This window comes from Tursiops truncatus, chromosome 19 (genome assembly GCF_011762595.2).
Source record: "Tursiops truncatus isolate mTurTru1 chromosome 19, mTurTru1.mat.Y, whole genome shotgun sequence".
NCBI lineage: Eukaryota > Metazoa > Chordata > Mammalia > Artiodactyla > Delphinidae > Tursiops > Tursiops truncatus.
The window spans coordinates 44,892,417-44,906,669 of record NC_047052.1 but is presented as its reverse complement, the minus strand read 5'-3'; the positions used below and the strand labels follow the sequence as shown (position 1 = coordinate 44,906,669).

Sequence of the window (14,253 nt, the reverse complement as noted above, 5' to 3'; positions counted from 1 at the left end):
CTCTTCTCTGTGGCAAACTCCTATTAATTTCTCAAAGCCTTATTCAAATGCCACTTCCTCCTGGCAGCCAGCCTAGACCTGACGCTGGGCTGAGCTCCCTCCTCTGAGGCCTGAGTCTATTAGAGCTCTCATCAGAGTGCACAACCCTTCTAAGACCCTCTCTCCACCACAGCAGCACTGACAACAGGAACCCCTGGGGTAAGTGAGTATCTCAAATATTTCTTCTGACACCTGGCACATGGAAGGCTCTGGGGATCCTTTGCTGATGAAAGCTAAATGGTGGCCACTAGAAGATGAAAGACTGAGTATGTTTTCCCCAGTTTTACAACAGAGGCTTAGAATCAAACGATGTTTAGTGTGGTGGCTCTCAAAGTGTGTTCCCTGGACCAGCAGCCTTGGTATCGCATGCTCTACCCCAGTCCTACCAAGCTGGAAACTCAGGGGTAAGACCAGTAATCTGTACTTTAACAAGCCCTCCCTCCGGGTGATTCTGAAGCTCACTATTTAAACCAACTCACTCACTCAATCCATTTTCATCAAATATATACCAAGGATCTACCATGTGCCAGACCCTGTGCTGTGTGATGGTAATAATATTATACAAAACGGCCTGGAAAGGTATCGTATCTTGGAGAGCAGGCTTGTTCGCGCACACATACGTGAGTATGCATGCACGTGTGTGTGCACACACGCTTAACTGGGCTAACAGAACGGAGAGCGCTCAAGGCCATGGTCAGGAAATACACATGAAGCCAAGGGCACAGGGGCAGCACGTCACCTAGTGTGGGGGGAGGTGCAGGGAAGCCTTCCTGGAGGAGGAGAAGCAGCACCCACACTGGTGTCTGTGGAGTGGGTGGGGGTGAAGCTCATGAAGAATTTCCGTGGGGAGGATTCTGAAATGCACACAGCCTGCCTAGGAAATCAGAAGTGGCCAGGGCGGCTCATGTGCAGGGCACTGCACAAGGCTGGAGAGGCGGGTGCGTCCCAGTGGCCAGAGTGAGGCATGGAGGCTGTGTCCTGAGGGCTCCAGGACACAAGGAGGGTTTGGAGTAGGGGACAGACATGGCCAGATATGCAAAGACCTCCCAGTTACTGAGTGGGGGGTGGACCAGAGGAGGTGGCACAGAGGCTGGGGGCTCAGGGAGGTGGCCAGGGTGGGGCACTGGGGAAAGGAGGAGGGGGCGGAGATGCTCAGGAGGTGGAAGGGGTGGACCGCAGTAGAGGGGAGGGGGGGAAGGGACACATCCAGGATGAGGTGCACGGCTCTGGCCTGAAGACAGGGCAGTGGTGGGGCTGACCCTCAGACAGGGACCCTGGAGGAGGAAGGTTATAGGGCACCAGGGCTGAAGGCTGCTGGAGAGCAAGCTAGAGAGCTTGGGTGTATCCCGAGGGCGCTGGGGAGCCAGGGAGGAGCTGGGAGGATCCCTCAGGCTGCCAGACTGGAGAAGGGGACAGGACTGAAGCCCGACAGGCCATGAAAACTGGGTAATGCTGGTGGCCTGGTCCTGGGGCGCACAGGCTGGAGTCAGATGAATGCTTGTTCTGGAGGGCGCCTGCTGTTGCTCAGACAAGTGATTCAGGTGTCAGGAAAACGGCAATGGAAATGCTGCTGCAAGGACAGGCACAGCAAGTCCTGCCCAGGCCGGCTTGGCCCTGCATCTTAACACACACAGCCCACCCTCCTGGAGGTCCTCTGATGACCTTCAGGGGTCCAGAAGCCCCATAAAATGGCAAATAAACCTGTGGGGTAAGTGCATTTCCTGAGGAAGAAGGATTCTGGCTTTCACCAGCTTCCTTAACTGAAAAGAGCGAAGAGACTCTGACCTTTCTGGGGATGGCTTGTATCTTGCGTAGGTGGCCGAGCCGGGGGTGGAGAAGCTCCCAGAAGGCTGTCGGTAGGGAGGGACTTTGTCGACCCCTGCTGGTGATGCTGTGTAAGGGGTTTCTGGGAAGCTGACGGGCCTGGAACAGAGATAGGAGGGAGGAAGGCAGTGGGGGTGAGCGGGGAGGATACCCCTGCCCTCCGAGGAGCGACAGCCACACCTCTCCCTAGGCCCAACCACATCCCATCTGATTCACCTGCTATCCTCCCATGGGGACAGAGAGAGGGCTGCTGAGCAAAGGGCAGCAGGAAGCCAGGGCACCCCTTGCCTGCCTTCCCACTGCAGCTGAGCCTGCCCCTCAGCTTCTGTGGCCTGACGGGGCTCTGATGGGGCTGCGAAGACCGTTCCCGCCCACGCCTGGGACAAGACGCTCCTCTGCAAGGTGGATTCCTTCATTACTTGGAAAATTTTCTTTATCTTTTAATATATAATATATTCAAAAGCATTTATCTTTAAGGTATATGCCATCATAATAAAACAAACTCCCTGACGCTACCACCCAACCCAAGAGCTAGGGTGGTGGCAATACCTGCCCACTGGTGGGCTCCTCCCCTTCCCACCTCCCTGCCAGAAGGAATCACTGTCCTAAATTTTGTGCTTATCAGTCCTTTGACCTTTTAAAAAAAAATATAGTTTTAATCATATACATTAGGGTGGATTTCCAACCTCAGACCCTGAGCTCCCCAGCCCTGGGCCCTCACACAAGAGGCTCATAAGGCAAGCTTAAGGGAAGGAGGAAGTGGGGGGCATAGAAGCACAAGAAGAAAAGGAGGAAGACTGAGGAGAGGAAGAGACTGGACGGCAGGGGAAGGAGAGAGAAAAGGGCAAAGGGCGGCTGCAGACAGGAGGGAGGTGCGGGCTGGGCTGGTGCCCCGGGTGGGGTGCGGGGGGAGTCCTTACCTCTTGCTGTGCAGGGGCTGGGACTCCCGGAAGGGGACCATGGGGGTCTGCTTCGGGGGCCGGCTCAGGGACTGGGCGTGCCCGGGGGCGGTGGGAGTGGCCCACTTGGAGGCTGGGAGAGAGTTGTGGGACGCGGGCCCGCTCCACTGCCAGGGAGCGTTGCTGCGGTAGGGGGGCCGGCCCCCCGCGACCAGGCTCTCCAGCTCCGTCTTGGGCTCCGAGGTATTCATGTCGTAGGTCTCTGGCCACCCCCTGGGAAGAAAAACTGCGTTACTCAGACAGGCCCCGGCCCACCAGCGCGCACGCCTGCCGAGCATGGCACCAGCACGGGCTGGGCTTTCCCACCCAATCTGAACGGACACGGTCTATTTTAAAGGCCCAGTAGGTACCCTTTAAACTGGTCTGACATGTAGCAGCGTGGAGGCCTCAACCGGGACAGGGCCCAACAATGTGGCTCCAACGCTTGGCGCTCTCTACCTCATCTCCTCTCCCCTCCTCTTCCTCTCTCATCTCCCTTCCTCTCCCTTCTCCCTGACCCAGGCCTTGGGTCGGCCAGAGTCCTCCATGGGCTGGCTCGGCCCCCCTTGGTGGTTCTCGGGGCCAGGAAGGCGGATGCCCTCGGAATCAGAGGACAGTATCTGCCTTGTTCCGAAGAAGCTCAAAGGCAGCTGGAAGAGGAGCAGGTGACCTACTTTGCAGGGTGGTTAAAAAAAAAAAAAAAAAAGCCCCGGAATCCAGAACCTTGAAATAGATGCAGAACGGCCCGTGAATTCCCCCAGACCAGGCCGGCACACACGCACCACAGCGTTCCTGGCTCTAGCTGCGGAGATCCACAGGCTGGGCTGGCATCTCCACCACTGCTGCAGTGCAGCACGGAAGGGGGCTCTGAGCCCAAGGAGGGGGCCGTGCTCACAAAATCCACCTCCCAGCAGCTGTGGGAGCTGAGCTCAGAGGAGCCCTTGGCCTGGAAGTTCTCCTGCCCACACTGAGCCGATCCTCTGTGGTTCTCCTGAGTCCCCTGGAGCCTGGGGAACTTTCAGGGCATCCAGCAAAAGATCTGGCGGACTTGGTGGCTGGGCGCCTATGGGCCCAGGTCATGTCTGCTAAGGAGTCATCAAAAGGTGACCTGAGGATGTGTTCTGGCACCGGGGTCAGACACACAGTGCCGCTCAGTAGCACTAGAGTCGGAGCTGAGCTGACGTTCAGTAGCTCCTTCCAGCAGACGCTCTGGATTAGCACAAGGTACCAGGTGAGGAATGACAACATACAAATGTCTACCAGAACCCACAGATACGCCAGGCCTGAGCAGAGGCGGAGGGGGTACCATCGTGGCCCCAGGCAGTGCACACCTGCTACTCCTGCCTGCTCAGCTTCTACACCCCTTCTCCTGAGAACAGGTCTGTGTGCTCTAGGTGGAGCTGACCCCACTTCTTGGCTCCAGGTACGAGCACATGACCCAGGCCTGCTGGTCAGAAACTCTTCTCTCTCTGGACACAATGACAGGCACAGGATTGTCATGTGCCCCGAGCTGAGTCAATCAGAGACGGTGAGCATCAGCTCTGGAACTACCGGAGGAAAGATCTATTTCCCTGGGCTGCTGAGCTGGGGAGACCTAAGCTGGAGCTGTGAGGAGGGAGAGGTCATCTTTGTCCCCGTGAAGTGGGAGATGGCTTGAGAATAACAGCAACGCACAAAAGGAGACAGGTGATAAAGATTCCTGATGAAGATGTCCCTGCATAAAGCCACACTTAAATCTTGCCCCATCTCTTAGTCTTATCAGTTGCATTAGCTAGTAAAGTCTCTCTTTTGCTTCACCTCTGTTGCTGGTAACCAGAATTCTAATCAGTAGATACACTGAAGAGAGAAGTAAATCGAGGCACAGAGAAGTTAAGTAATCTATCCAAGGTCACACAGCCAGTAAGAGGTGGAAACTGGATTTATCTATGTATCCATGTACTTATCTATGTACCCATGTATGTATGTATGTATGTGTGTATGTATCTATTCTTTTTTCTTTTTTTGGCCATGCCACATGGCTTGTGGGATCTTAGTTCCCCAACCAGGGATCGAACCCACACCCTTGGCAGTGAAAGTGCGGAGTCCTAACCACTGGACTGCAAGGGAATTCCCGGAAACTGGATAGTAAGCTGACTTGAAAGCCCACAGCTTTAACCACCATATACACTGGCCCACTGAACAGTGGTTTGGGAACCAGTGAGTAGATTTTTTGGGTCCCTTCTGCCCCAGTTACTGACAGCTTCATCTTTGGTCAAGAGTCCCTGGGCATGACGTCAAAGAGGGAAACAGTCATCTTGAAGGCAGCACAGAGTGATGGAGAGCCAGGGCTCTGAGGCCAGACGGCTGGTTCGGATCCCAGCTCTGCCACTTACGGCCTGTGTGGCCTTGGGTGAGGGATTTTCCTTCTCAGAGCTTCAGTTTCCTAACCTGTAAGATGGCTGCGAGCATTAGCAGAAAGTCTGGCGCGTGCCAAGTGCTTGACAAACAGGAGCTCTTGCTGTTGTCGCCTTCCCCAGCCGATTCTGTGGACTGTCTACCTGCCATTCCCACACGCTCAGAAGTGAAAGTCTCCCTTCTGCCTTCTGAAGTCCAACCACACCCACCTGGGGGCTCTGGAACAAATTCCTTCCCAGTGATCTGAGATCCGTCAGCATCTAAATTACCCCTGAGCGCTCAGTAAAGGAACACAGATTCCTGGGCCCCATCTCGGCTCCTCTGAAGCAGAGTCCTCTTGGAGGTGGGGTCCAGGAAGCTGCGTTTTACCAAGCTGCCACGGATGATGCTGACATGAGGAAAAGTTTACGAAGCCCATTTCACTTATTTCGTTTTTGAATTGTTCTTAGAAATTAAAGTGGTATAAAAGGGCATCCCTGTCCCCGTCTCCGCCCCCCAGTCGCACCCACAGCTGCCAGGTTTTTACATATTCTTACAGAAATAGCCTGTGCACATACGTAAAGATGATTTAAAATAGAAATAAAAAGAATATTACACTTAACTCCAGATCCCATCTTGCTTTTTTTCATTCTTCCCAATTAACGACATTTCTCACCAGAGAGTTCGGCATTTCTGAACTCTCAGCACAAAGAGCCTCACTGCATTCTCTTTATAAACAACCCATGACTGTTCCATCACGTGGATGACCTGGGATCTACTCAGCCAGTCCCCTGCGGCTGGATATTGAGGTTTCTTCTAGTGTTTTGCTTGACCAACCACGCTGCCCTCAGCTACGTGCGGGAGACATCTGAGGGCGGATGCCCCTGGTTTGCAGACCGCTTTTCCTCTCTGCCTCCTTGTCCTTGATTCCTGACAGCCTAGTTTCTGGGGGCCATGGGGACTCCTTTCTTATCTCTACTACTCACTGACTTGTGGGGTTTCAATTTCCCTTCTCAGGGAGGAGTTTCTACCCCCTCGCCCTTCAGACATCTAAGTCCAACTGAAGAGGACAAAAGCATCCCAGATCGCCTTCCCCGTCAGGCAGCGAGAGACGGCAAGAGGAGAACATCCCTTCTGAGTCTGTGCAAGCACCCAAGGTCACGACGACACACTCGCTGGGGGCTCTGGAATGTCCTCCTGGCGACCTGGCCCCGCCTGGCAATTGCCCAGCCTGGCAGTGCAGGGCTCACTTGAGAACCCCAGCCTTGCGGCCTGGGGGGTGTGAGGATGATCCCCTGTATTCTGCTCGGTGTCTGAAGAACATGGGGTCCAGACACACGCCATACAGAGCCTGGCTGGAGGCAGGGAGAACCCTCTGCTCATCCTGGTGTGTTTCCCCTCAGAGCTTATCGTGACATTTGAGCCAGGAGGCCAGGGTTGCAGCAAGAGGCTGGAGGGACCCCAGCGCTGGGGTTATCAGCTCTGCAAATGAGGCCAGCCAGACGCCTCTGCACTTGAAGAACAACAAAAACCACGCAAGTCCCAACCCACACCCGTCCCTGTAAACAGGAGATCCTGTTTCGGAGGCCGCCTTGTAAAGGGAGCCGGATGATAGTTTTTCTCCTAAATAGGGCAGGGAGCGGAGCCACCCTCCTGGCCCCATCTCCCCAGAGCTGGAGAAGGGAGCCTGCAGACATTTCCTTTTGCCTCAGCTGGTCCCTGCCTGTTGGTCCAAGGACGCCTTTGTAGCCTCTGGCGCTCCCAAGTTTTGAAGGTAGGGTATTTCATGTGTGTGCGTGTGTGTGTGTGTGTGTGTGAGAGAGAGAGATGTGCGTGTGATGTGTGTGTGGTGCGTGTGTGTGTGCTCGCCTGTGGGGTTACCTCAGCTTGACTTGTCCCTGCAGAGCTCAGAGCAGGTGTGGCCAGGCCTCGGCTCTGTGCAGGGGTGAAGGAGGCCCCGGAAGAGGGCTGGGAAGAGGGGACGCCTGGGGCCTGACCGGAGTCCCGAGGCTGGTGGGCTGGGGTGTGGGTGGCTAAGCCCTTGGCTGCAGCAGGGTTTAAGCCTGCCCAGAACCAGCCCCCACCAAGGTCAGAGCAAAAAGACTCAAGAAGATGGGGCTGGTGCAGCCGGAACGCACACGCCCACAGCTCGCAATCGCTTTCAGAGGCAGCTGAGGATCTGGACACAGAAGCTGGACTGAGTTTTGCTCGCCACTCAGTAGCCGTACAACTCTGCACAAGACACTGGGCCACTCTGGGCGCCAGCCTTCTCACTGGTAAAGCGGGGATCATACCAGCCCTGCGAGGTCATGTATATAAGCACCCAGTGTCACCTCATCTCGTGCCTCTCGTGGCTCACTCAGCTCCAGCCACATGACCCTCTTTCTCGTCCATCAACAAGCCAAGGGCCTCTGTCCTCACCTTTGTGATGGCCACTCCCTGCCCGCAAGGCCCCTCCCCTGGCTCCTTCGCGTCTCCAGGCCTTCCCCAGCCCTTACCCGATGTCGCGTCACACCCTTTATGCTCCTCACACACAGGATCTCACAGCTGGTGTCTTCAGAGTGCCTCCTACAGGCCAAGTCCTGTTCCGTGTGCTCTATAGGCCTTACCTCCCCCGACCTCACAACCACCTCTAGGGAAAGATCTATTCTTGTCCCTATTTTACAAATGAGGAAACAGGCAGAGAGTGGTGAGGCCACTTGCCCAGGGTCACAGTTAATAGGAGGAGGAGCTTGGAGTCAAACGTAGGCAAGCTCCCTGCAGAGCCTGCCTTCCCACTACGCTCAGCTGCCTCCCCCTTTGGCTATATGAACCATCTCACTTGCTTACTTGTTTACTGTTTGTCTCCCCCGATCCATACAGCAGGGCTGTGAGGGCCCAGGCCTTGACTGTCCTCTGTGCAGCTGTGTTTCCGACCCTTGGAATGTAGTGATTCTAGAGAGAATCACTGTCTCCAGACCCCTCTGGAGGTTGTGAGGGTACCAACTCATTATTCTAAGAACTGCACCTATCCTGCCTTCCCTGTACAAATTATACCTCAGAAGAATCATATAGTTGCTGAAGGATAGTTCTTCTTTTTTTTTGGCGGTACGCGGGCCTCTCACTGTTGTGGCCTCTCCCGTTGCGGAGCACAGGCTCCGGACACACAGGCTCAGCGGCCACGGCTCACGGGCCCAGCCGCTCCGCGGCATGTGGGATCTTCCTGGACCGGGGCACGAACCCGTGTCCCCTGCATCGGCAGGCAGACTCTCAACCACTGCGCCACCAGGGAAGCCCAAGGATAGTTGTTTTTAGAAGAATTCCAGGGACGTCCCTGGCAGTCCAGTGGTTAAGACTCTGGGCTTCCAACGCAGGGGGCACAGGTTCGATCCCTGGTCGGGGAACTAAGATCCCGCATATCACGGGACGGCCAAAAAATAAAATAAAAATTAAAAAAAAAAAAAAAGGGAAGAATTCCAGCCAATAAATAACACAAGAATGACAGAAATGAGGACATCACTTCAATGTGACCTGTAATGACATAGGGGATCCAGGCAATGATCACGAATGGCTGCTGAGAGCTGAAGGGAAACGTATGGTCAAGGGTCAGGTTGCCACCATCTGAACCCTCTGAGCGCCCTTGGTATCACTCACACAGGGACAACCAGACATTTGATGCCTCCTAATGTATGCACACCTGGGAAGTGCCGTTACCAAAAGAAATTCAACCAGAATCTGATCGAGCTTCTATGCTGAACTTCAGTTTATAGGAAATATACATGCTAGAAAAACAGGTTAAAGGACACCAGAGGGGTGGTGTCCAAGCAGCTAAAGCCAGGACGTGGGAAACTCTAAAGGACAAGTGACCTGGTTTCCTCCCAAAGTAAGCTGTAAGAAAAAAGTAAGAGGGAGGGGAAACTTACAGATTAGAAAAGCCTGAAGAGGCACATCAACCAAATGCCACAGGAGGAGCCTGAGTAACAAAACAACTGTTTTTAAAAAAATCTCTCTCTGATACAAAAGAAGTGAAAGATAGACTGGGCACTTGATGCTGACTTTCTGCTACATTTTTTAAGTGTAATAATAATTTTTTAAAGGTCCTGACTGGGTAGAGATACATTCCAAGGAGTTGGGATTGCTTCAAATAATCCAAGGTGGGGAGGTATGGAATTAAAAAAAAAACAAAAACTGGGACTTCCCCGGTGGCACAGTGGATACAACTCCATGCTCCCAATGCAGGGGGCCCAGGTTCAATCCCCGGTCAGGGAACTAGATCCCACATGCATGCTGTAACTAAGAGTTTGCATGCCACAACTGAGGAGCCGGCAAACCACAACTAAAGAGCCTGCGTGCTGCAACTAAGGAGCCGATGAGCCGCAACTAAGGAGCCCGCCTGCTGCACCTAACACCCAGAGCAACCAAATAAATAAATATTTAAAAAGCAAACAAAAAACAAAACAAGAACTGGCCACATGTTGATAAATGTTGAAAAAAGGGGCTCAGCATACTTTTCATATGTTTGAAATGTTCCATTAAAACAAAAGAAAACAAAACGAAAAGAAACAAACACTGCACTGGCTTCCTAGTGAACAAAACCCAAGCTCATCACCATGTCCAGAAAGGGCCCCCCAGTCTGTCCGTCTCTCCCATCTCGCAGCCTTGCTCTCTGTGCTCCAGCCACACCGGCCTCCCTGTGCTGCAGGAATACACCACACACACTGACACTTTGGAGACCCTGTCCTGGCTTGTTCCTGTCTCGGACCCGCTAGCCCGGAAAACTACATGGTGGCCTCCACCCGGGAGCCTTCCCTGACTACCCCGTAAGCCACTCTCCTGCCACGCTGCAAACCCTTCAACGACCCCACTTTCTCTTCTCAGACCTCATCACTGCCAGGTCCTGTATTATACATCTATCTGATGATTGCCTGTCCTTCCCTCAGGACACAAACTCCAAGGGAACTTTATTTTGTCCATCGCTGTATCCTGAGCACTTCAAATGGAGCGTGCACACAGTAGGGGCTCAACACGTATGTGCTGAACAAGTGAGTGATGTGCCACGTGCCCTCAGTCAAGGACTCTTGACGCTGTGTGCGACTAAGGAGGTCGCCCGCCTCACAGGGCTGTTGTGGAGGCTGGATGGGACAGCACGCACGTGGAGAGCTTCGACCGCGACTGGCTTGCAGGAGGGGTTCCACAGATATTAGCTCTGACCCCGTCACCACTATCACTTTTCCTACCGAGGGAGGGCTTCAAGTGCCAGCACCTGGGGAGCTGCCGACCTTTCAGGGTGGACAGACTTACCTCCGGGGCGTGCCGTCGTCGAAAGGCGGGATGATGACCACCTTGACGGTGACGGAGGTGCGCAGCAGGTCGATCATCTGGTCGTGGGTCAGCGTGACCACGGCCACCTTGCAGATCTCCACCAGGCGGCTGCCCTGCCGGAGGCCGGCCTGCCAGGCAAACCCGTAGTCCTCCACCTCGGCCACGGTCCCGTCGTACTTCACGTGGAAGCCCAGCTGCCCGAGCCCGTTCCGCCGCAGGGTCATGTCCACCGTCTCCCAGCCATTGGTCATCACCTGCAGGCAACACGTGGGGTCTAGCCTCACAAGCTGCTCGGGGTCAGCTCTTGTGGGAGATCCCTGGTCAGATTCTGCCCTTTGAGGCCAAAGACCCTGCTGACCCCCGTCTACCCTCCCAGGTGATGTCAGGGTACGGGAGCGCAAACACCCACCTAGTCCCAGCCCGGGGTTCCTGACTTGTGGAGAAACGTGGATACCTCACACAGAGGTGGCGGTCATGAGCTGTGATCTCCAAATGCCCTCCCCCCACCCCCCGCCCCACCGTTGGTGGTCTCTGGGACTTGTTCTGGCCAATCAAGTGTGGAATGGAAATGGCATACTGTCTGGGCTGGGGCATTTCACTGCCCATTCAAGACCCTTTGCAGGCCTTTCCCCTCAGCCACAGCCTCTAGGATTATTCCGGAGAGTGGTTGTTTGGTCAGCTAGGGTCCCGAAGTTAGAATAACGTGGAGCACAGGCACCAGCTGAACCTAAGATGGATACGTGGTGGGAGTGACATAAACGTTTGTTATCTGAAGCCACTAATAATGCATCCTGACCGATACGGTGACTGTGACCAGAGCAAAAGCCAGAGAGGCGACAGACCAGAGATCCTGCGACCTTTTCTAGGTTGGGGACTCGGGCCATATTTTTTACTTCATGACATCATTCTTAGAGGTACAAACCCCTTCCCAATCTCCTTCCCAGATCGTCCCCCATCCTGGAGCCGACCAGACCACACAGGGCCATGCCTCCAATTTACTCCCTGCTTCATTTGTATGAGACTTTCGTCATGATTACCATAGATATGAGAAGCCACTGACTGAACAGAACCCCTGGTTCTTCAGCAGGTCCTGAGGGATTCCCTCCTCTTCCTGGGACAAAAAGATTAACTTAACAAGCCGTAGCTGTTAAACAAGTTACATCAGGATTTGTCTGCCCTATCCTACAACTGCATTAAGGAAAGCGTTCGTGTAATGGTTCACGTTTCCCGTGAGAAGTCATTCCCTGGCTAGAAGGCTACCTGATGTACCTATTAGAGCAGCACCGTAAGAAAGAATTTTATGTCACAAGCCACGCTATGCATTCACACATTTACGCACGTATCCATATACACAAAAATATTCCTTGCAGTCCACACTGACATTCCCGAGTGTGGGTAGCGAGAAATGAGTTTGGATGGCAAAAGACTTGCCTGAAAATGTAAACACATTTGTTCCTGGTCTGGACAGTGAGAATTTGGGAAGTGAGGAAACGTGTAACACTGGAACAAAGCTCCACGAAACCAAGTCCTTCCCCACTGGGATCCGCTTGGATACGTTTCAATCTTTTCTACGCTATCTTTGAGAATTGTTGGTTGAGACCCAGTAATTGATTTCATAACCCAACTTGTTTACATGACAAAAAAATAAGGAGTTACTGTTCATTTTTTATGTATGATAATGACAAAATAGTTATTTTTACAGAGGCCATATGTTTTAGAGATAAATGTTGAGATGTTTACCAATGAAATGATAGGATGTCTAGGATTTGTTTCAAAATAATCAGGGGAAGAGAAGGGAAGGAAGGGAAAATCAAGACGGGCCACGGGCTGATAACTATGGAAACTGGTGATGGAGCTGCAAGTTCACCGTGTGAGTCTCTTTACTTTTCTGTATGTTTGAAAATTTCCACGATTAATAAGTTTAAAAAAGTTGGTTGGAAAGGAAAGTCTACTGTTCAGTGTCTCAAAGGAGAAAGCTGTGGGTGGCTCCAGCCTAGACCACTACTTCTGCTTTGGGAGTCAAACTTCTTCCCTTTGAAGCCGTCACCCTTGTGTCCGAAGAATCTGGCTGTGGGGGATTCACAGGAGAGTCCTGTGTGTCCGTGCCTGTGCCCGATTAGGCAGCAGCAGCCCTGGGAGTCCCGGGCTGTTCTGAGAGCCAGCCCCCCGCAGAGGCCCCGACGGCTCAGGCACTGCTGTGCAGGACTGCCGAGTGCCTTCTACTCTCCATCCTCCCCTTCTTCCTTTGAGTAATGAGACTCCCCTGCCCACCGCAAATCAAGAGTTTTGATGGGTGCATGGCCACCTGGTTAGGAACCACATTTTTCAGCTTCCCTTGCAGCTGGGTGTGGACATGTCTTGGTTTTGGGCAGTGATGGAACAGTGTGTTTAAAAATAAAATTGCTTGTCCTCCACGCTGACACTTTCTCCCTTCCTGCAGACAGGAACATGGATATGGAGTGACTCCACGTTGACCATGCTGAAAAGTACAATATCGAAGGGAAAGAAGGAGCCACAGGTGGAAGGGACGTGAGTCCCTGAGCTGTCTCTGCCAGCTTTGAGCAGGCTGAGCGCTAACTACAAAAAAAATAAACTCCCCTCTTATTTCAGCCACTGGATTTCTCAGTCTCTCTCTCTCTTTCTTTTAGCAGCTCAGCATGCAACTACCCAGTATAGCTGCTTTGGGTCATTCTGGATGGGGGAGAGAGCCAGTAGGGGAACTCGCGCTGCTCCGGCTTAGTGTCCTGAAACTTCTGTGCCATTTGCTTTTGTTTACAATCCGAAGGCAGCCCCACCCAAAGAAGAACACCATTCCCGATGTTCACAAGCTTCCAGAAAAGCTCCATGGCACACGGAACACCTTATGAGACCAAACACACAGCGAGTTCAGAGGAACCTCTGCTGTGTCATGCGGCCACCCTGCCCCCTTTAAAGCTAATTTTCTTGGGGACCGATCTTTGTGTGCCAGGCATTGGTTAAGTCCTTTCAATGCCCAGTTTCTCTAACATCTCACTTATGATGTACATACAATAATTTGCTTGTTTTACAGCTGGGGAATCTGAGGCATGTCAGTGGCCCAAGGTCATAAAGCAGATCTGACTCCTTAACTCTATCTTTTAGCCCCTGTGCTGCTTCCCCTGCCTTTTTTTTTTTTTTTTCTCTTTTATTTATTTTCCCCCTCATTCTTCACCAGGATGATTCCTACTTACTACTCTAGTTTCAGTTTAAGTCATTTCCTCAGGGAAGCCTCGCTCTACCCCGGGCCAAGGCTCACAAGCTGGGGTGCTTGGTGGGTAATGGGAGATGCAGGCTGGTGACAACCATGGTCAAATGGTGCACTCACACCCTGTGTCAAGGGGGCACCCAACACCCTGCTTCAGCTGACTCCTGACCAGTATAAACATAGGCCCTGGATAGCCAGATCCCCCAGTTTTCCAAGAGAAGCCAGAAAGCTAGGTTCATACGAAATCCTCGGAATGTTAAGCATTGGTAACTAATTAAATATGTCTGGGGGCTGCATCCCATCTGTGGGTTTGAGACTGCCCACCATGATAGGCTCCCGTGGCATCCTCAACACTCTGCCTTTTAGCCTCTTGGCACTTGTGATTCCTGTTCAGTGTCTGCCTCAGATGGGAGCCTGGGCCCACTATGGTCACTGCTGAGTCCCAGCACTGCCCGGCCCAGGGCCCGGCACATAATGTCTGAATCCCAGCTGTGCCAGGGGAGGGTGTGGACCCCTCACCCTGAAGGACTTCATAAAGAAAGACTCACCTTGTGA

General features: G+C 53.1%; 1 protein-coding gene across 16 annotated transcripts in view; it reads right to left on the bottom strand.

Annotated features, from left to right (window-relative positions):
* The window catches only part of SIPA1L3 (signal induced proliferation associated 1 like 3), a 235,772-nt gene that overhangs the window by 53,789 nt on the left and 167,730 nt on the right, over nt 1–14,253 (bottom strand). For all 16 annotated transcript variants that reach the window (XR_004523304.2, XR_004523302.2, XR_004523305.2 and 13 more), the window contains 3 exons: nt 10,455–10,729; nt 2,784–3,035; nt 1,825–1,962 (listed from right to left, as the gene is read on the bottom strand). Coding sequence is in view for 12 of the 16 variants with exons in the window: in XM_033844840.2 (XP_033700731.1) it covers nt 1,825–1,962; nt 2,784–3,035; nt 10,455–10,729 (665 nt within the window). In the remaining 4 variants the exon portion in view is untranslated. The remainder of the gene's footprint in view (nt 1–1,824; nt 1,963–2,783; nt 3,036–10,454; nt 10,730–14,253) is intronic.